This window comes from Schistocerca americana, chromosome 2 (assembly GCF_021461395.2).
Source record: "Schistocerca americana isolate TAMUIC-IGC-003095 chromosome 2, iqSchAmer2.1, whole genome shotgun sequence".
Lineage (NCBI taxonomy): Eukaryota > Metazoa > Arthropoda > Insecta > Orthoptera > Acrididae > Schistocerca > Schistocerca americana.
In genome coordinates this window covers 68,522,561-68,545,311 of record NC_060120.1, presented here as the reverse complement: position 1 = coordinate 68,545,311, position 22,751 = coordinate 68,522,561, and the positions used below count along the sequence as shown (strand labels likewise).

General features: G+C 41.6%; 1 protein-coding gene and 2 non-coding genes across 3 annotated transcripts in view; 2 read left to right on the top strand and 1 right to left on the bottom strand.

The window, feature by feature from the left end:
• Nucleotides 1-22,751, top strand: part of LOC124593781 (protein artichoke) — a 185,569-nt gene that overhangs the window by 18,551 nt on the left and 144,267 nt on the right. The window contains exon 2 of the mRNA XM_047132130.1: nucleotides 626-877. Coding sequence (XP_046988086.1) covers nucleotides 626-877 — 252 coding nt within the window. The remainder of the gene's footprint in view (nucleotides 1-625; nucleotides 878-22,751) is intronic.
• Trnat-ugu lies at nucleotides 21,121-21,195 on the bottom strand. The gene has a single exon. It is a non-coding gene; the product is annotated as a tRNA-Thr (tRNA).
• Nucleotides 21,491-21,565, top strand: Trnat-ugu. Its single transcript has one exon. It is a non-coding gene; the product is annotated as a tRNA-Thr (tRNA).

Below are 22,751 nucleotides of genomic sequence, written 5' to 3'. Positions count from 1 at the left end.
TGGATCTCGACCAACGCGAGCAGCAATGTCGCGATACGAAAACCGCAATCGCGATAGGCTACAATCCGACATTTATCAAAGTCGGAAACGTGATGGTACGCATTTCTGCTCCTTACACGAGGCATCACAACAACGGTTCACCAGGCAACGCCGGTCAACTACTGTTTGTGTATGAGAAATCGGTTGGAAACTTTCCTCATATCAGCACGTTGTAGGTGTCGCCACCGGCGCCACTGTTGTGTGAATGCTCTGAAAAGCTAATCATTTGCATATCACATCATCTTCTTCCTGTCGGTTAAATTTCGCGTCTGTAGCACGTCATCTTCGTGGTGTAGCAATTTTAATGCCCAGTAGTGTACAATCCGAAAGGTAACTGATGCTCACGACCGTTTCTGTATGCCCTTAAAGCAAACCTGATTTGCTTCCTCAGAGTTGCGTTACCAGCCACACTCTTATGGGCTGGTGCGAAATTTGATTAAACGTCATCTTTCGGATGCACAGACATCCCTACGAGCTTTCGTTTCTGTCGCAGCACTCCTTCTCGGTGAGGCTATTTTTTCCCGTCATTGTATAAGGCATTCAGTGTCAAATTCAGAGTAGCAATAGCAGACTGTATGTATTCCAGGTTGGCGTGCCTTGATGAAGAGGACCCCGGCTGGCGACAGCAGCTGGACTTAGGTACGACGGCCGCCCAGTTGGATGGCTGTGACGTGATGGGGAGGGCGCGCTGCCGTGCGCCGCCTGCAGCATGGCTGCTCTCGGCTGCTGTCCTCTGCACGGCCGTCGTCGCTGCGGCGGCAGAAGCTGGCTGTCCTGCCGACCATCTCATACTGCCGTGCCGCTGCACCACGCCTCGGGACGATGAGATACAGATCTGGTCAGTAGCAAAAACTGTGTCACTACGATTGCTGAAGTGAGCCTTGAGTATGTCATACAAGCACTTATGGCCGTTAACATAGCAACACCAAGACAATGGAATGCAATAAACAAAACTTTATACATATACAGGGTGTTACATAAAGGTACCGCCAAACTTTCAGGAAACATTCCTCACACACAAAGAAAGAAAATATGTTATGTGGACATGTGTCCGGAAACGCTTACTTTCCATGATAGAGCTCATTTTAGTTTCGTCGGTATGTACTTTACTTCCTCGATTCACCGCCAGTTGGCCCAATTGAAGGAAGGTAATGTTGACTTCGGTGCTTGTGTTGACATGCGACTCATTGCTCTCCAGTACTAGCATCAAGCACATCAGTACGTAGCATCAACAGGTCAGTGTTCATCACGAACGTGGTTTTGCAGTCGGTGCAATGTTTACAAATGCGGAGTTGGCAGATGTCCATTGGATGTATGGATTAGCACGGGACAATAGCCGTGGCGCGGTATGTTTGTATCGAGACAGATTTCCAGAACGAAGGTGTCCCGACAGGAAGACGTTCGAAGCAATAGATCGGCGTCTTAGGGAGCACGGAACATTCCAGCCTATGACTCGCGACTGGGGAAGACCTAGAACGACGAGGACACCTGCAATGGACGAGGCAATTCTTCGTGCAGTTGACGATAACCCTAATGTCAGCGTCAGAGAAGTTTCTGCTGTACAAGGTAACGTTGACCACGTCACTGTGTTGAGAGTGCTACGGGAGAACCAGTTGTTTCCGTACCATGTACAGCGTGTGCAGGCACTATCAGCAGCTGATTGGCCTCCACGGGTACCCTTCTGCGAATGGTTCATCCATCAACGTGTCAATCCTCATTTCAGTGCAAATGTTCTCTTTACGGATGAGGCTTCATTCCAAAGTGATCAAATTGTAAATTTTCACAATCAACATGTGTGGGCTGACGAGAATCTGCGCGCAATTGTGCAATCACGTCATCAACACAGATTTTCTGTGAACGTTTGGGCAGGCATTGTTGGTGATGTCTTGATTGGGCCCCATGTTCTTCCACCTACGCTCAATGGAGCACGTTATCATGATTTCATACGGGATACTCTACCTGTGCTGCTAGAACATGTGCCTTTACAAGTACGACACAACATGTGGTTCATGCACGATGGAGCTTCTGCACATTTCAGTCGAAGTGTTCGTTCGCTTCTCAACAACAGATTCGGTGACCAATGGATTGGTAGAGGCGGACCAATTCCATGGCCTCCACGCTCTCCTGACCCCAACCCTCTTGACTTTCATTTATCGGGGCATTTGAAAGCTCTTGTCTACGCAACCCCGGTACCAAATGTAGAGACTCTTCATGCTCGTATTGTGGACGGCTGTGATACAATACGCCATTCTCCAGGGCTGCATCAGCGCATCAGGGATTCCACGCGACAGAGGGTAGATGCATGTATCCTCGCTAACGGAGGACATTTCGAACATTTCCTGTAACAAAGTGTTTGAAGCCACGCTGGTACGTTCTGTTACTGCGTGTTTCCATTCCATGATTAATGTGATTTGAAGAGAAGTAATAAAATGAGCTCTAACATGGAAAGTAAGCGGTTCCAGACACATGTAACATATTTTCTTTCTTTCTGTGTGAGGAATGTTTCCTGAAAGTTTACTTTTTTTTTGTTCTAATAAAACTCCATGTCATTCCAAACATGTGTGTCAATTTCTACCTCTCTATCTACATTATTCCGTGATTTATTCAGTTTTCAAATTTATACTGACTTTTTGATCACATATATATATATATATATATATATATATATATATATATATATATATATATATATATGGGGTGGTCCATCTGAAGTTTCGGATGAGATTATCTCGAAAACTATACATCGGGTAAAACAGTGGGTAAGACAATTTCGTAAGGTCAAAGGGGAACATCAAATAATGTTACAAGTGACCGCCAGCCCCGCCCCCTTGTGTGGGGCGGGGGACAACTTTTAAATCTTAAATGGAAACACCATTTTTATTGCAGATCGGATTCTCCAAAAAAAGTAATCAAATTTTGTCTGAAACTTATTTTAAACCATTGACAGATGCTGCTGAAATCGAGAAAAAAGTAAAATTTGGGATGAACTCCGATTTATTTAGAATTATCCGAGAAAGACGTGTCAAATCGATAAAAAATGTGCACGAATTCTTTCGTTACGCCAAATTAAGCTATTTTCTTGCGAAATATACTGTATCCTACTTTTAGCGTTACCCAGGAACAACGACATTGACGTAGTAGAATGATGTTCCCATGGGACACTTCATAAGTGTGGGTCCCCTTGCCCTGTGGATTTCGTGTCCAAACCCAGTACATGGACACAAAATCCACAAATAGAAACCCATTGGTAACAAAGTATGGAAAGATAGCACAAGTCGAAAGTTTCAAATATCTCGGAGAGATTATACAAAAAACAGGAGTAAATTCGACAGCCAATAAAGAATGAGTTGTAAAGCTACAAAAAGCTTGCAGACTTACATGGAACCCTTACAACTAAAGAAGTATTTCCGTTAATGCCAAATTAAGACATCACAAAACAGTAGTCTTACTCGAAACGACAGTAATCAGGGGAAGAACGAAAATCATGGAAATGGAAAGCAAGAGAGGAAAATTCTGAGAAAGATCTAAGGGCCAGTTCAGAGAAAGGGTATCTGGATAAACAGAACTGTACAAATAAACAGCCTGCCGGTGTGGCCGTGCGGTTCTAGGCGCTTCAGTCTGGAACCGCGTGACCGCTACAGTCGCAGGTTCGAATCCTGCCTCGGGCAGGGATGTGTGTGATGTAATTAGGTTAGTTAGGTTTAAGTAGTTCTAAGTTCTAGGGGACTGATGGCCACAGATGTTAAGTCCCATAGTGCTCAGAGCCATTTGAACCATTTGAACAAAAAGACAGAGAGAATTACAAACAACCTCAGAAAAAGAAGGGCTAAATTCTATGGGCACATTTATAGGATAAATGAAAATAGGCTGAGCAAGATGATTTTTAACATAGTGTTGAGTAATACGATGAAAACCATGGAAGACCTCAAGAAACTAAATATCTCGACAGATGAAATAACGAACAGAGAAAGAAAAAAAAAGTCAGAAACAAAAATTCGAGAAAACACCAAAAGAGAAGAAACCAGAAAGAATTGGGCAGAAGAGAGGAAGAAGAAACAGAGTGAATATATCAGAGGTTTTTGGGAAGAGAAACGAAAGAGACAAAAAAATGCCATGAAAATTGATTGTGTTTTAATGCTCTCCTAAATGGGTAAACAACGATAAGTATATATATATTGAAACGTCCCCTTTTGAACAATTATGCATGACTGTCCTTAAACTGACACACAATATTTTTTTACCGCAACGCAAACTGACTTTCAATAATCCCTACAAAAGAATGGCCCTGACTAACATTAACCTATACCTTTCACAAATCACTTACCTCACCAAAAATCTTCGTTACTCGAATTACTGCAATACAGCGAGCGCCAATACTGCCAGCTAAATAAAAGATTCAAACTACGGAAGGCACTAACTACTGATAGGCATAGTTAGCAAATGAAAGATTTTGATAGAGAACAAACAATGTATTTACCTTAATAGTCATAATTGACATCCAGTCTTACAAATTTCAAAACTCCGCCATCTCTCTCCCCACATCCACCACTGCTGGCAGCTCACCTCCAACTGCGCAACGCTACGCGCTGTTCACATGCAGCTGCCGCTGCCCAACACTACAATGGCAGACAACAATGCAAACTAGCCACAGACTGCACACAGCACAGCCAGTCATTTTTCATACAGAGCGCTACGTGGCGTTACCAATAAGAAAACCTAAACAACCTACTTACATAGCCCCCATGCTCTCCAAAAAAAAATTTACAAATTGTTTTGGGCACTGGCCAATACAGATTTGAAAAAATTTTTCATAATTACAGTAAGAAAGATATCAAATGCACACACTTATTAATACAATGTTGGTCAAAAGCTAAAATTTTCTCACAGTCCATAAAGACAGTCCTGATCATTCATCACAGTAAAACTGCCGTTTCTTTTCTCAAAGTCTGAGCAGTAAAAGACAATGCACAAGGAAGTAGTGGATTTCCATGCAGTCTTGAAGAAGTAGTGTTGTCCTTCCAACAGAAAGACAATGCTGACTCTTGACATGCAGACAGGTAATGGGTCACAACAGAGCAAACCCACAGCAGAGTCATTGGAAGTTTTGAAGAATATTGGTAGGTAGGTCATCACAGAGTAGACCAACTGTAGTCCTGGTAGAGATTACGGTATTGGTGGGCCACCAGAGGAGCAGACCCACTGCAGTCCTTGTAGAAATAATGGTATTGGTGGGCCATCGAAGGTGCAGACCCACTGTAGTCCATGTAGAAATGGCCAGCATCCATCTGTTGTGACTGTGCAGGTGCTGCACAATCACCATTGAAGAGTCTTGCGGATAATATAGCAAGTCCATAAACCACAACTTGTGCACTCACAAAGTTTCTGGAATTGTCCTTAGAACCAGCAATGCTGTTATCCAGTCCCTTGCTGAATTATTAACACACGTGCAAACACTATCAGTCCCTACTTCTCACATATTGTCCATATACTATGACCAACAGAAACGTGTGCAGTGAAATGCAACTTACAAGTTACTTAATTTGATGAAATGGTGTCAATTACAATTTTATAACATAAGAATACAATAACAATGGTACAAAATACATCATTAAAGAACATAACAACACAGATAACATTTGTAGTAAAACAGGCTTTACAAAACAATAGAAATAAACATGTACCTCAGTGTTACAGGAATTAAGACATAAGTAAATATATAAAATAATGAGAATAGTTTTCGAAACATTAATTTCTCACTTGAGCATAGAAACAGAACAGAATTAAGAATGTCTAAACATCTTTACAAAGTGAATAACTTATTATTAATGCAAATTATAGTTGAAGCTAACAGTATTCCTCATCATAGTGAATGTACCTTAGTACTAAAAAAATTCTACAACATAAATCGTATTAGCTAAACACATAAAGACAGGAAAAACACAAAAGTGCAAGAGTACACAAACACATAGCAGAATAACATAAGAGGAAAGGGCAGGGTTTGTTTTCAGTGTAACATTTGGTACTGCAGTCCAACCTAAAACTTCATTCCATAGATCTTTCGTCTTATTTCAATATTTGTTTCCACCAAAAAAATACTATCCAAGCATGCTTTCTGTATTTATATGTTCACACATTTCTTACCTCATTATTTATTTTCCATTATCTTACCTCATCATTTATTTCCAAGAAAATCCTACCTAAACCTGTTGTCCCTAAACCCTACTTTTTTTGTTCATATCCTCTTTCAAAATACTTTTTTGGCCAAACCATTTTCTTATAGCTTCTCAATGCATTTCTTCCAATTCATCACAACTTGTTCTCTTATATGGCCTACCCCATTTTAAGCTAACTTAAATCTACTGATCTCAGATGCTAAACTAAGGGACGAGGCAATGCAGCAGCACAAAACAATTAACACAAACAACAATGACAAAAAATGAAAATTTGCAAAGCAAGCAGCATTATAGAAATTAGCAAAGCAATTGCAATATTACAACTAATATAAGGCAATGTGCAGCAAACAAGAAAAATAAATCAGTAGTAAAACTGGCTTAACAGAGTAATACAAAGTCAAATTCAGTAACACTATGCCTGGCAAGCAGCAGCAGCAAATGTAATAACTTATATCTAAACATGACAAAGCTCAAACAGAAAAAGTAGTACACTAAAGACAACAATGCAGATAAGGGAAATGTCTATTCACATCTTAATATCTATGTCATTAAAGTGGCGCACCACAAAAACTAATTCTACAAAAAATTACCAAGTACTTGAATAGAAAATTATATATGCAGTTACTGTTATTAGTCCCTTCTTATTGTTCTTCCCATTCCAAGAGCTCCTTTTTCGAAGAATGTGGATCATAAAGTAATTATTTAATAGATCTGTTGACAGAAAGTGTTCACATTAGCAAATGCATTTAATTTTATTTTATAAAACCAATGCTGCAACACAACTGGAAAACAGGTATCAAATGAAATAAGCATCTATGTACAAAGCATAAAAATATCGTTCAATAGCCATGTGACATTTCATAAGTTAGTAGAAATTCTCTCAACTCTCGTAGAAAGACACTTGTCATGATCAGGTGTGCAGATGTACGAATATTTCCCATCAATTCATAAGCATTTCAGTAAGTAGCACAAAGTACGAGTAATCATGTTTCCAAGTAATGAGCATGTCGTATTTGCGATGCTTTCTACAAAGTAACGTCAATAGCGAGGATAATGGCCTCTATTTTTCTCCACCTGTGCCTCTGAAAGGCACACACTAATGGCTTTTTTTCCAGGCAGGTGGTACAGCTGGGCGTCCACGACGCATTATGTGAAGGTCATTTAACTTTCTTACCGAAATATTTACGTCAGCAGTTTGTGCTACAGTGACAGTCTCATATAAAAAATTTCACAGGAGAATTTGCGTTACAAATGTGTAGAAACAAAATCCTATAAATACAACAGTGTCCAAAAAATTTTCAGTGGCATTGTGATACATTCACACATGTACACACATTACATAACTCTTAAAGTACGATTCTTGGTTTCCAATATCCTTTTTCACAAGTCAGAGTCCCTAACCACTATTCATTACTCCTTACCTTATTACACATATAAATATTCATCGACACTTCTTCAATATTTCATCATAACAGATACGTAGCATAATCAAATTCCTCATATAGCATCCGCTTATTGACCATAAACATACCTCAGCAGCATAATACACATCGTCGTCGTAAAAATAACATCATAACACCTCAGCCAAATCTCAAAAACGTCGTAGCTTTCTGCAATAATGTCAAAACCTAAAAAGAAATTCTCTGCTCATTTCAATAGTGTCATCTACCTCAAACGTACTTTAAAAATCATGATCCCATACCAAATACGACATTCAAAGCTCTCATAGTATCACAATGGTTCCGAAAAAATATGAACAGTTCACAAAGTACAGACAAAATACAATTTCATAAGTATGAAATTATCCAACTGTGTAATTGCGTAAACATGTGTCACTGATGTAGTAAAAAAAATTTGTTTCTCTGTTAAATAATCAGATAGCTGTGTAATTTATGTGTTAGAGAAATGTGGTACCGATGTGTAAAGTTGTATAAGCAAATACCATATTAGCTAGGGCTCCTTGTGCTTGCCAAACACATGGTACACAAAGTAGGCGTGTACCCCCCTGAGGATTAATGTAATTATACCCTCAGGTGTTACAGATTACAGCAATGGAATGAAATGTATCACGGAAAACTTTCTTTGTAATTCAAAAATCTTTAAAAATAAATGTTTTCAGTATAAAATTAATCACTCAAATACGTGTCCTGTAGCGCTAAATGTGCGTCTTGCTGTAAGATAATTCTGTGGAACTGTTGTAGTTATCGTCCTCCATAAGCAAAGTTCTGCTGAAGTCAATGTACTTACCTCATCATAAACGAAAGTGAAATGCTTTGCGTATAGATATCGTAGTTATTATGCAACTTACAGTGATCAAGAAAGTATTATAATGTAACGTATTGTTGTGCTACGAAAAAGGCTGTCTCATTGTAGCTATACCACAAAAGTTACTACGAAAACATGTTTTTCTTTCCAGAATAATTCAGACAAACTGTGCAGATATAAAACAGATACACCGCAAAAGCAACAATGTAAATTATGTCACATATTAGTAGCGTCGTGATATCATCGTGTAGCTGTCAAAGAAACCAAATACTAAGTCATCTTTAATCTCACAGAAAGTACTTCAAATCCAGAATGTATTTTCAAGTAAACCAAAATGTTGCATTAAAATCTCATTAGCAGTATATGTTCTAAGTATGTAAGCCTTATAGTCGTTACATAATCGTGCAACTAACAATAAAGAATGTACAAACACAATAACACTGTGTCGTCTGTTCACTATAACGATGCATTCGTAATTATTGTCTAAATATGTTCCCTAGGTTCTAGACTGGATAGTTAATTTTAAAACATAGTTGCATGTGAAGTTTCTAAGTGTGACAAAGAGTACTAGTAACATGAAGTGAAAAATTTTTATAGCAAAGACTAAGTTAAAAAGCAGATTATCTCTCAATAAATGGTTTTACATGTGAAATGTGGTGCAATCCTTTACTCTTCCTACTATGCGAAGCTCGAGCTACAACGGAATTATCGTGTGATATATGTGGGTAAAGAATACTGGAATTTTTCTCGAGGTTAGCGTGTATGTTATTTTTCTCTGAGCCAGCCGGCGCACGTGACTGCCTGTGGTGGGAGTCATTGCCTGCTATCTCTTTGTTGGCGTGCGTCGTTATAGGGATTAGGAGACCTAACTTCTACAAATTCACCTTGCCCAGCCCTGTTTAAATCCCGCCAGTTCTGATGAAATTCAGTTCTGTCGTTACGATTATATCGTCTGTTGTCATGTCGGTAGTTCCTGTAGTTTCTTTCTTGTCGGTTAAGTGGTGGAGAATTTCTAGCGGAATGGTAACTGCGCGCTGAACTGTTGCGTCTGAAGTTATTCTGTCTCTCTTGATAATAATTGTTTTTGTTCCCATATTGTCTGTTTCTATGGTAATCTCTGTCATATTCATTACTACGGAAATGCGAACTTTCTCTGTAACTATTATTACTCTGCCAGTGGTTGTCATATGGGTGGTGTCTGTTTTGGTCACGATTTGCGTTGTAAGAATAGACTTGTCGTGTCCAGTTATTGTTTCTGTCTTCTGTCGTCACGGAATTGTGACGGATGTGACCTGTAGTGACTGTTTTCCTGTTTTCGCATCCCGCGACAGTCTGAGTCAATTTCTTATTCTTGTAAGAGTTCCTGAAAAGCTTCAATGTCGTCTTTGCAACGTCCTGCCAAAATAATATTTCTTAAATGTTCAGGCAATTTCATTAAGCAAATGCGGATGAGTTCTGAAGGGCTGTATGAGTTTGACAGGTATTGATTCTTGTGCAACATGTCTTCAAAATATTTGACAAAACTGGAAAATTCAGATTGTTCAAAGTGTTTTATCATCATGATGCTATGTTTTACTCGGTCTTGCGTAGCTTGAGACCAATATGCTGAGAGGAAGGCATGATAAAATTCTCCTTCACTGTGACAATCGTGAATGACCGATCGCATTCTTACAGCTGGTTCATTCTCTAAGTAGCCACACATAAATTCTAATCTGTGCTCTAATGACCAGTTGGGAGGAAAACAATGAGAGAATTGATGGAGCCATGCTTGTGGATGAATGTCGTTGCCAGAATTCTTAAATGTTTTGAATTTACGTGTAGTAATGAACAGCTTATAGTCAAAATCATCATGTCGGCGAGTCGCATGTCGGTCATTGTTACGTCGTTTCGGCGGTTCAATCTCAAAATTCGGTGTTCGTTGCCAATTTCTTTCATAATTTCCGAAGTGCCCTGAATTATTATTTTGTGGCTGTTCCGTATTTCTAAGTCCCTTTTCCCGTATTGGAGCGCGAGTGGCCTCTGAAATACGTAATTCTTGTATTACCTGTGTCAGCTGATCTTGTACTTCCCGGATTTCTCTTTGGTGCTGCGTATTAATTTTTTTCTGATTTTGTTTTAATTTCCTAACTTGTTCGCACTCTTCTGTGTCATTAAAGACTACCGGTTTTGTGTCATTCAGATTATCATCTACCTTCGTAGATAAATTATTTAGCTGATCCGAAAGTTCAGCTACTTTCTCTGATAATGAACTAATTTCCTCCATGTGTGTTTGTACTGTGTCCTTTAAGTTTTGCTGAGTTTTTGCAAGTTGTGTAACCGAATCGGTAGATGCAACTGAGTCAATTTTAGCTTGCAAGGTCTCATGATTTTCATGAACAATAATTTGCAGTTCTTTTATGGCTGCTTCGTGATTCTGTAATGCATTTTCATGCCACGAAAAAATAGGTTGAAAATGCTCACATATTTGTGTTTTTACGTCGTTACAGACTTTTTGACATTTCGATTTGATTTTATGTAACTCAGTAGTTAAATCTTCACGTGTTTGTTCAAGCGTGGTGTGAAGATTTTGTTCCATTGCGTCTAACTGTTGCTGTGTTTGTCTCTGGTGTTGTTCCATTGTGTCTAACTTTTGAAGCTTTTGCTGTGTTTGTCTCTGATTTTGTTCCATTGTGTCTAACTTTTGAAGCTTTTGTCCCATTTGTTGCATTAATTGTAATAATAATGCACTGATGTCTGAAACATGTTCTTCAGTGCTTTTCGGCAGTGAATTTGCGCCGGCAACATTCACATTTTGACAAGCGGAAAATGTCTCTTGACTCATTTGAGAAAACGTTGAGAACCCAAAACCTGTGTCTGCAGTATTTGCAATATTGTGTCCTGTCATTTCGGAATCCTGAGGGGAGCTGTTACCGACCGATCGATCGATAATGCTTCCCTTTTCACTAATTGTTTCACTGTCTACACCATTATTTGACGCCCGCTCCATTTCCCTATGCACAGTTACCAAATTACTACTTTGAATGTCTGTTAATTCGTTACACAGCGGTGCTGGTAAGCTACGCTCGTCGTCACTATTATTTCTCTGTTTGCTTTGGAGCCTAGTGTTACGTTTTTCACAAGCCATTATTGTTACAATATTTCACACGATAACACAGAAAATAAGAGAACACATTAACATAGCGCTGAAAATAATATCTAGTTAATTGCAAGCTGCGAAATACTTGGTGCAAATTTACATGCGTGCCACACCTGTTTTACTGTGCAACAATGAAAGACTGCAACTACAAAGGAGATTCTCTCTACAATTACGCGCTAGCAATAAACAAAATCTACACTAATTACACAAACTACAAGAAAAAATCAGAAGATTCCGGTGAGGTATCCTCGGCTAAGGGTCGACATATGAAACGTCCCCTTAGAACAATTATACATGACTGTCCTTGAACTGACACACAATATATTTTTAGCGCAACGCAAACTGACTTTCAATAATCTGTACAAAAGAATGGCCCTAACTAACATTAACCTATACCTTTCACAAATCACTAACCTCACCAAAAATCTTCGTTACTCGAACTACTGCAATACAGCGAGCGCCACTACTGCCAGCTAAATAAAAGATTCAAACTACGGAAGGCACTAACTACTGATAGGCATAGTTAGCAAATGAAAGATTTTGATAGAGAACAAACAATGTATTTACCTTGATAGTCAGAATTGACATCCACCACCGCTGGCGGCTCACCTCCAACTGCGCAACGCTACGCGCTGTTCACATGCAGCTGCCGCTGCCCAACACTACAATGGCAGACAACAATGCAAACTAGCCACAGACTGCACACAGCACAGCCAGTCATTTTTCATACAGAGCGCACTGTCGCGTTACCAATAAGAAAACCTAAACAGCCTACTTACAATATATATATATACTATCCATGTTCATGGCACTTTTTTTGTCTCTTTCTTTTCTCTTCCCAAAAACCTCTCATATATTCACTGTATTTCTTCTTCCTCTCGTATATATATATATATATATATATATATATATACTCCTGGAAATGGAAAAAAGAACACATTGACACCGGTGTGTCAGACCACCATACTTGCTCCGGACACTGCGAGAGGGCTGTACAAGCAATGATCACACGCACGGCACAGCGGACACACCAGGAACCGCGGTGTTGGCCGTCGAATGGCGCTAGCTGCGCAGCATTTGTGCACCGCCGCCGTCAGTGTCAGCCAGTTTGCCGTGGCATACGGAGCTCCATCGCAGTCTTTAACACTGGTAGCACGCCGCGACAGCGTGGACGTGAACCGTATGTGCAGTTGACGGACTTTGAGCGAGGGCGTATAGTGGGCATGCGGGAGGCCGGGTGGACGTACCGCCGAATCGCTCAACACGTGGGGCGTGAGGTCTCCACAGTACATCGATGTTGTCGCCAGTGGTCGGCGGAAGGTGCACGTGCCCGTCGACCTGGGACCGGACCGCAGCGACGCACGGATGCACGCCAAGACCGTAGGATCCTACGCAGTGCCGTAGGTGACCGCACCGCCACTTCCCAGCAAATTAGGGACACTGTTGCTCCTGGGATATCGGCGAGGACCATTCGCAACCGTCTGCATGAAGCTGGGCTACGGTCCCGCACACCGTTAGGCCGTCTTCCGCTCACGCCCCAACATCGTGCAGCCCGCCTCCAGTGGTGTCGCGACAGGCGTGAATGGAGGGACGAATGGAGACGTGTCGTCTTCAGCGATGAGAGTCGCTTCTGCCTTGGTGCCAATGATGGTCGTATGCGTGTTTGGCGCCGTGCAGGTGAGCGCCACAATCAGGACTGCATACGACCGAGGCACACAGGGCCAACACCCGGCATCATGGTGTGGGGAGCGATCTCCTACACTGGCCGTACACCACTGGTGATCGTCGAGGGGACACTGAATAGTGCACGGTACATCCAAACCGTCATCGAACCCATCGTTCTACCATTCCTAGACCGGCAAGGGAACTTGCTGTTCCAACAGGACAATGCACGTCCGCATGTATCCCGTGCCACCCAACGTGCTCTAGAAGGTGTAAGTCAACTACCCTGGCCAGCAAGATCTCCGGATCTGTCCCCCATTGAGCATGTTTGGGACTGGATGAAGCGTCGTCTCACGCGGTCTGCACGTCCAGCACGAACGCTGGTCCAACTGAGGCGCCAGGTGGAAATGGCATGGCAAGCCCTTCCACAGGACTACATCCAGCATCTCTACGATCGTCTCCATGGAAAAATAGCAGCCTGCATTGCTGCGAAAGGTGGATATACACTGTACTAGTGCCGACATTGTGCATGCTCTGTTGCCTGTGTCTATGTGCCTGTGGTTCTGTCAGTGTGATCATGTGATGTATCTGACCCCAGGAATGTGTCAATAAAGTTTCCCCTTCCTGGGACAATGAATTCATGGTGTTCTTATTTCAATTTCCAGGAGTGTATATATATATATATATATATATATATATATATATATATATATATATATATATATATATATATATGTTGTTGTGGTCTTCAGTCCTGAGACTGGTTTGATGCAGCTCTCCATGCTACTCTATCCTGCGCAAGCTTCTTCATCTCCCAGTACCTACTGCAGCCTACATCCTTCTGAATCTGTTTAGTGTATTCATCTCTTGGTCTCCCTCTACCATTTTTTCCCCATCACGCTGCCCTCCAATACTAAATTGGTGATCCCTTGATGCCTCAGAGCATGTCCTACCAACTGATCCCTTCTTCGAGTCAAGTTGTGCCACAAATTCCTCTTCTCCTCAATTCTATTCAACACCTCCTCATTAGCTATGTGATCTACCCATCTAATCTTCAGCATTCTTCTGTAGCACCACATTTCGATAGCTTCTATTCTCTTCTTGTCCAAGCTATTTATCGTCCATGTGAGAAATGAAAATTTGTACAAAGTCCGGGATTCGAATGTGGTTCTCCTGCTCACTGAGCAGATGCGCCAACAACTACGCCCCTGTGGCGCAGTGGCTTTGCGCAAGTTCGCGGACTACCCTAACACGCCTCCCTCCTCAAACCAAATTCCGATTCACTATCAGCCTGCTTGGTTTCCCTGTAAACTCGAACAGCGTTGCAGAGCCTCTCCAACTTCATTGCAGTAACAGCCCAGCATCGAGCGAAACGAGGGATCCTGCCTAAAATCCAGGCTTAGGTGCTTTAATCAAATGAAACGTTTCAAATCTCAAACATCTATGGTGCATATATGCAGACTGAAGCGACTAATGAAAAAGGTGCTATTTCAGTACACTTTGAGAGTCTCTATGCCGTTCGAGTTTAGGGGGAAGACCAAGCAATCTGACGCTCTAATGGGAATTTGGGTTGAGGAGGGAGGCGTGCTTAGGTAGTCCTTGCAGCTGTACAAAGCCACTGTGCCAGTTGCTTAGTGGCAGATTCGAATCCAGGCCTTGGTACAAATTTTCATGCATTCCTTCAGTCTGCATATATAAAATACCGTACAATGCATTGAGTTAGGTGCTTGAATGCATAAATTATTAGCACATCATCTACACTACTGGCCATTAAAATTTGCTACACCATGAAGATGACGTGCCACAGACGCGAAATTTAACCCACAGAAAGAAGATGCTGTAATACGCAAATGATTGGCTTTTCAAAGCATTCACACAAGGTTGGCGCCGGTGGCGACACCTACAACGCGCTGACATGAGGAAAGTTTCCAACCGATTTCGCATACACAAACAGCAGTTGACAGGTGAAACGTTGTTGTGATGCCTCGTGTAAGGAGAAATGCGTACCATCACGTTTCCGACTTTGATAAAGGTCGGATTGTAGCCTATCGCGATTGCGGTTTATCGTATCACGACATTGCTGCTCACGTTGGTCGAGATCCAATGACTGTTAGCAGAATATGGAATCCGTGGGTTCAGGAGGGTAATACGGAACCGCCGTGCTGGATCCCAACGGCCTCGTATCACTAGCAGTCGAGATGACAGGCATCTTATCCGCATGGCTGTAACGGATCGTGCAGCCACGTCTCGATCCCTGAGTCAACAGATGGGGACGTTTGCAAGACAACAACCATCTGCACGAACAGTTCGACGACGTTTGCAGCAGCATGGACTATCAGCTCGAAGAACATGGCTGCGGTTACCCTTGACGCTGCATCACAGACAGGAGCGCCTGCGATGGTGTACTCAACTATGAACCTGAGTGCACGAATGGCAAAACGTCATTTTTTCGGTTGAATCCAGGTTCTGTTTACAGCATCGTGATGGTCGCATGCGTGTTTGCCGACATCGCGGTGAACGCACATTGGAAGCGTGTATTCGACATTGCCATACTGGCGTATCACCCGGCGTGATGGTAAGGGGTGCCATTGGTTACACATCTCTGTCACCTCTTGTTCGCATTGACGGCACTTTGAACAGTGGACGTTACATTTCAGATGTGATACGACCTGTGGCTCTACCCTTCATTCGTTCCCTGCGAAACCCTACATTTCAGCAGGATAATGCACGAGCGCATGTTGCAGGTCCTGTACGGGCCATTCCGGATACAGAAAATGTTCGACTGCTGCCCTGGCCAGCACTTTTTCCAGATCTCTCACCAATTGAAAACGTCTGGTCAATGGTGACCGAGCAACTGGCTCGTCACAATACGCCAGCCACTACTTTTGATGAACTGTGGTATCGTGTTGGAGCTGCATGGGCAGCTGTACCTGTACACGCCATCCAAGCTCTGTTTGACGCTATGCCCAGGGGTATCAAGGCCGTTATTACGACCAGAGGTGGTTGTTCTGGTTATTGATTTCTTAGGATCTATGCACCCAAATTGCGTGAAAATGTAATGACATGTCAGTTATAGTATAATATATTTGTCCAATGAACATCCGTTTATCATCTGCATTTCTTCTTGGTGTAGCAATTTTAATGGCCGGTAGTGTACATTCTGTATATAAGGAAAGATTATGCAACGGATTTCTCATTCAGAAATCGCATTTGTTTATGAAAAGATCGTGTTATACCTTGTGTAAGAACGATAAACGTCTATTAGCAGATGCCGGAATCCGACATAGGCAGGGCCGTAGGCAATCAAGCCTGCAATTTATCGTAGCATGATATCGTTGCTGCCATTGATCGGAAACCCCTGACTGCCGTGCGAATGTGGAATTGAAGAGTTGAAGATGGCCATACTCAACGCCCTACTACAGGATCTCAACGGCCCCACGCAACGTGCTTCAGAGATGACAAAGATATTCTTCTCTCGGTCATACAGGATCTTACATCCACATCACGTCCGTTGAGGCAGCAAACGGGCTCTTTTTAGTAAAACAATGCAATCACGCATACAATCAACATGGCGACCAGTGGTGCATGCCGCCACTGGTCCACTCAACGACTATGCTGCATACAGGAGAGCCATCACGTTTTGTTTCGACGATTCCTGATTCTAGGCATCCCATCAAGATGAATTCATCCATGTTTGAAGACTCCGAGGAGAAATGAATATTACCGTATTGTATTTGTGATTATCATCTGTCCTGGCACCTGGGCTGGTGGTATACAGAGCGGATGTGCAATGCAGTCTCTGGTTTGCATAGGCACTAATTTCTACTGCATGCACTAAATTTTGGACGTACTAAGGCTGGTGGCAGTGTCCTCTCTTCTAGATCTCAGTGACATTTTTCAACAATGTAATGTAAGATCGGTTTAATAAGTCACGGCTGGAAAATACTAATACAAATTCTTTACAGACGAATGGAAAAACTGGCAGAAGCCGACCTCGGGGAAGATCAGTTTGGATTTCGTAGAAATATTGGAGCACGTGAGGCAATACTGACCTTACGACTTATCTTAGAAGATAGATTAAGGAAAGGCAAACCTACATTTCTAGCATTTGTAGACTTAGAGAAAGCTTTTGACAATGTTGACTGGAATACTCTCTTTCAAACTCTAAAGGTGGCAGAGATCAAATACAGGGAGTGAAAAGCTATTTGCAATTTGTACAGAAACCAGATGGCAGTTAGAAGAGTCGAGGGACACGAAAGGGAGGCAGTGGTTGGGAAAGGAGTGAGACAAGGTTGTAGCCTCTACCCGATGTTATTCAATCTGTATATTGAGCAAGCAGTAAAGGAATCAAAAGAAAAGTTCGGAGTAGGAATTAAAATCCATGGATAAGAAATGAAAACTTTGAGGTTCGCCGATGACATCGTAATTCTGTCAGAGACAGCAAAGGACCTGGAAGAGCAGTTGAACGGAATGGGCAGTGTTTTGAAAGGAGGATATAAGATGTACATCAACAAAAGCAGAACGAGGATGACGGAATGTAGTCGAATTATACCGGGTGATGCTGAGGGAATTAGATTAGGAAATGAGACGCTTACAGTAGTATATGAGTTTTGCTATTTGGGGAGCGAAATAACTGATGATGGTCGAAGTAGAGAGGATATAAAATGTAGATTGGCAATGGCAAGGAAAGCATTTCTGAATAAAAGAAATTTAACATCGAGTATAGATTTAAGTGTCAGGAAGTCGTTTCTGAAAGTTTTTGTATGGAGTGTAGCCATGTATGATAGTGACACATGGACGATAAATAGTTTAGACAAGAAGAGAATAGAAGATTTCGAAATGTGGTGCCACAGAAGAATGCTGAAGATCAGATGGGTAGATCACATAATTAATGAGGAAGTATTGAATAGAATTGGGGAGAGAGAAATTTGAGGCACAACTTGACTAGAAGAAGGGATCGGTTGGTATGACATATTCTGAGGTATCAAGGGGTCACCAATTTAGTATTGGAGGGCAGCATGGAGGGTAAAAATCGTAGAGGGAGACCAAGAGATGAATACACTAAGCAGATTCATACGGATGTAGGATGTAGTAGGTACTGGGGGATGAAGAAGTTCGCACAGGATAGAGTAGCATGGAGAGCTGCATCAAACCAGTCTCTGGACTGAAGTCCACAACAACAATGTAAGACCAAATGCCGCCTTTGTTGTGGCTGAGGGTATTCGATTGTGGCCGCGGACAGTACGTTGTCCATATCTGGCCTCAACCGAAAAGACCTGCTCCTGGATTGTCGAGAAACTGCACACTATTATTCTCCAATCGCTATGATCGATGAACTACAGCATAGAGTTCAGGCAATGTGGATGACGTACCGATATCTGTCATCAAAGCTCGATTCAGAATACAGTCTTCGTTGCTGTCAGAAGTCGCTGCTCTGTGTACTAAATTTCGCACCCTATGCACCCCAAAATCACCTAGCGATTTAATCACGTATTCTTCCCACTACACTGTATATGCACATTAAGTAAAATTCCGTCATTTGTCAACCTTCCTGGTGTTACATTTTTTGTGGCCTATACTTTGTAATCACCCTCTTTGTGGTGCAAAATGGAAGGTGGTGTTTGCAGTAGTGCACAGTTCAATTGCGAATAAATTATTAAAGTATCAGGTAAAACTTTCACACTTTCGTAGTTGTAAATAATGACAGTATTTGGAATAAGTGTAGCCGTTGGGATAACGGTAGTTGTGGGAATGAAGAGAAAACATCTTTAAAAATCAATTAAAGATGTGAAATAATAATCACGAATTTTTTATACATCCTTATATACTCATTTCCGTGCACATAATCTTGAATAAAATTCAGGTACAGTAAGCACGTTAGGCCGTAGTAGCAATAGGTAAATCACAATTCAAGGCGATACAAACAAATACGTTTGTCGCTTCGGGAAGTATATTCGTTTAGAAAAGTCAACTTGAACGACGGGCAGAGATAATCGACTTCTGCAGTGGTCACACATATTATCTATGACAATGCTGCATGCAAATTATCCAGTTAATAACTACTTTAAAACAAATAAAATGGTATTTGTAATAAGACAATATGAAAAGGGAATCGTTCTTTCGCGATCAGTAAATTAGCTTCGTAAAATATAGATAAGAAGCTGGAATCCATGACGCCTTTTCGCCTATGATTCTTAAAAGTCTCTTTTATGTTAACATTCTCCAAAGAAAGCAAGCTTTAGCGCAAAATCGGTATTCAGTGTCAAAAGCCGGTTAAAAAACCTTTCTAACGATATCCCATTAATCCCTGAACGACTACTACGCGTTGAGAAAAAGGTATATTGAATTGAGAAATAGTATATAAGATGACAAAATGTACGACATTTTTTACCTACAGGAAAGTCAAAAAGCATGAAAAATGTGCTAATAACTAAGATGTGCAGTTACTTTGCAGTTTGTGTCACTTTTGTCTTTATAATATTGCTGATAAGATAGGGATGAGATGAGTTGCAATCATCAGGGAACGCGCTTGTGGCCACGTTTAAATCCTAAACCTCTCCCCTCCTCTCGTGGAGTGAGGACAGAATCTAATGCGATACATATCCTGGACGTATTAGTTAAACTCAGAAATATCCTTTGTTCTTTTCGAAATGAGATGTTCAGCATTGGATTCCACTCTAGTTGCATCGTTTATCTGTGATGCTAAAGAACGTAAACACATTTGAGCTGCAGAAGCAGTCATTACAATCAGCCAAACTATACAGTTACACACCTTGTATACCGCGTATAAATAGCAAGGAATCAATGGTAAGCCTTTCTCCGAGGCATTCAGAAGACAGCAGTGCAGGAGTACTTGTCCAATAACTCGCTATTATTGTATTGTATACACTATACAGCTTCACAGAACGTTGATTGCAACATTCCAGTGCAGTCACTCTTTTACTCTTTTTCTCATTCATTTTTTTTAGTTTATATAGATCACCAATTAATTTGTATTGTACATGAGCCTGCAGTTAACGCTACATCAAGAACAGACAGTAATAAAAGACTAATCAGTAATTCTGATCTACTTAATCAGGAAGTAATGTGTGTGAGAACATTTATCATAGAGTGCACCACTAGCTGAGTGATCCAAGCACCCTTCTTTCATCTGTTTAATCTCAACATGTCTCTAGGCGATAGTGGAACGTGGCTCGATTACATCCTAAAGGACTGCTTCCCGAATAAGTGTCCTGAAGTGACTCTTCATAACATTAAATTAGTGCGACTGATCAAGGCTAAATCCTAAATCAGGTCTACCATATACTTCTCTTATGGTTTTTTACCAACAAGACTTCTATATGCACAAAACAAAAACTTCACCTTGCAGAACATTATGCTGATAACATGACTGCAAGACCCACAACCTCGATAGGGAAAGTATAAGCAGCAGATGAGTAGTGGCGCGTTTGAAACATTGAGGTAGCCCATGAGGATTATGCAAAGAGCTTAGCAGTACAATGGTAATGATAATTTGAAATCACAGTATGTTTTCTGGTAAGTGCACAATTTTAAGTCTCCAACAAGATTCATTTCAGTAAAAAGTTCATTAAAAATTGAAAGATTTCGTACTATGAACGACAGATTACCATACTCGTGACTGATGGCATCTCACTCGGTCCTTTAATATGTATTTAACAGAATACTGACGCTTCTCATTCATATGAAGATAGTAAATGTTTCCGAAAGAACAGATACCAGTGATGACCATGCATACTTTCTCTAGGAATATATGATGATTAATCGAAACCCTCAGCTGCCAACCGGTGTTGTTGATATACCTCAATGGGGACAGCAGAAAATGTGTGCCCCGACCGGGACTCGAACCCGGGATTTCCTGCTTACACGGCAGACGCTCTATCCATCTGAGCCACCGAGGGCAAAGAGCGTAGCGCGACTGCAGGGACTGACCCCTTGCATGCTTCCCGTGAGATCCACATTCGCAACTGTCCACAACCTACATTCGTAATGTTTCTAAAGGATATTTGCCCATTCACTCATTACTCGCACCAACTAATTTGACGATTCCCATAAGAGGCCCCTTAGTTGGCGCGAGTAATGACTGAATGGGCAAATATCCTTAGAAACAGTACGAATGTAGGTTGTGGACAGTTGGGAATGTGGATCTCACTGGAATTGCCAAGGGAAAAGTCCCTGCAGTCGCGCTGTTCTCTGTGCCCTCGGTGGCTCAGATGGATAGAGCATCTGCCATGTAAACAGGAGATCCCGGGTTCGAGTCCCGGTCGGGGCACACATTTTCAGCTGTCCCCATTGACGCATATCAACAACACCAGTTGGCAGCTGAGGGTTTCGATTAATTATCATTTGCTTCTCATTCAAATAAGTATGCAGCAAATGTTTTATCTTGTAATTGAGTATTAATTAAACCAAGTCTCAACACAATTTGATGAACAAATGAGGATCCCGTAAAATGTTCAGTAGTATTGACTTAATTTGTTATTAGAAGGCCTAGAATTGATTATGATGGTATGATCCAACATGGATCGGGAATTGCTCAAGTCACAAGACAGGTTCTTCTGTGATTTCAAAATTGTTGTATGCAGTAGAAGTAAAGATATTTGTTGGAGGTAATCATCACAATCCGTGTTACACATCTTAGAAAATGTTGTGTCGTTATGACATGGGCCTACGAAGTTCGAATAGTTTACACTGAAGATGATCACACAGTGACCGAAATCGATCTGTAAAATAGAGGATTTCGGTCTTTACGACCAATGGTGCCATTCATCCAAAATATATTGAGAAAGTAGACTGCAAAACAGATAATGAATTATCGCTGAACTGGAAGAAGAAAACTAGATAGGCCTAAGGCGCTGCAGTCATGGAGTGTCCGGCTGGTCCCGGCGGAGGTTCGAGTCCTCCCTCTGGCATGAGTGTGTGTGTTTGTCCTTAGGATAATTTAGGTTAAGCAGTGTGTAAGCTTGGGGACTGATGACCTTAGTAGTTACGTCCCATAAGATTTCATACACATTTGAACATTTTTTTGGTAGGCCTCATAAGGGATAGATGGATGGATGGATGGATGGATGATAGGGACCGGAACAGATGATTACAACACCTGGTCCTTGGAAGCAGATGACGATGATGACTGGTCTGCGTCCGTTCGCCTCCGGTCACGACCAGAGGCCTGGTGTAACAAGGAAAGTGATTCATCCATCCAGGAAACACATTTACGTTGATCCACCGTCCAATGTTATGATATCGACTCCACTACAATGGTAATGGACGATGTCACTGGGGCAACATGGTAAAACGTAGTGGTCACCTGCTGCGGAACTCCACGTTCAATACCGTGATCTGGATGGTGTGCTCCGAAGAACTTATGCGAACACCAGCATTGCACTCTGTCGTCATTCGGTGTTGAGCTGGTTAGTGTCTCGTCACAGTATACATCCTCAAGAGTAACCAGTCGCCCT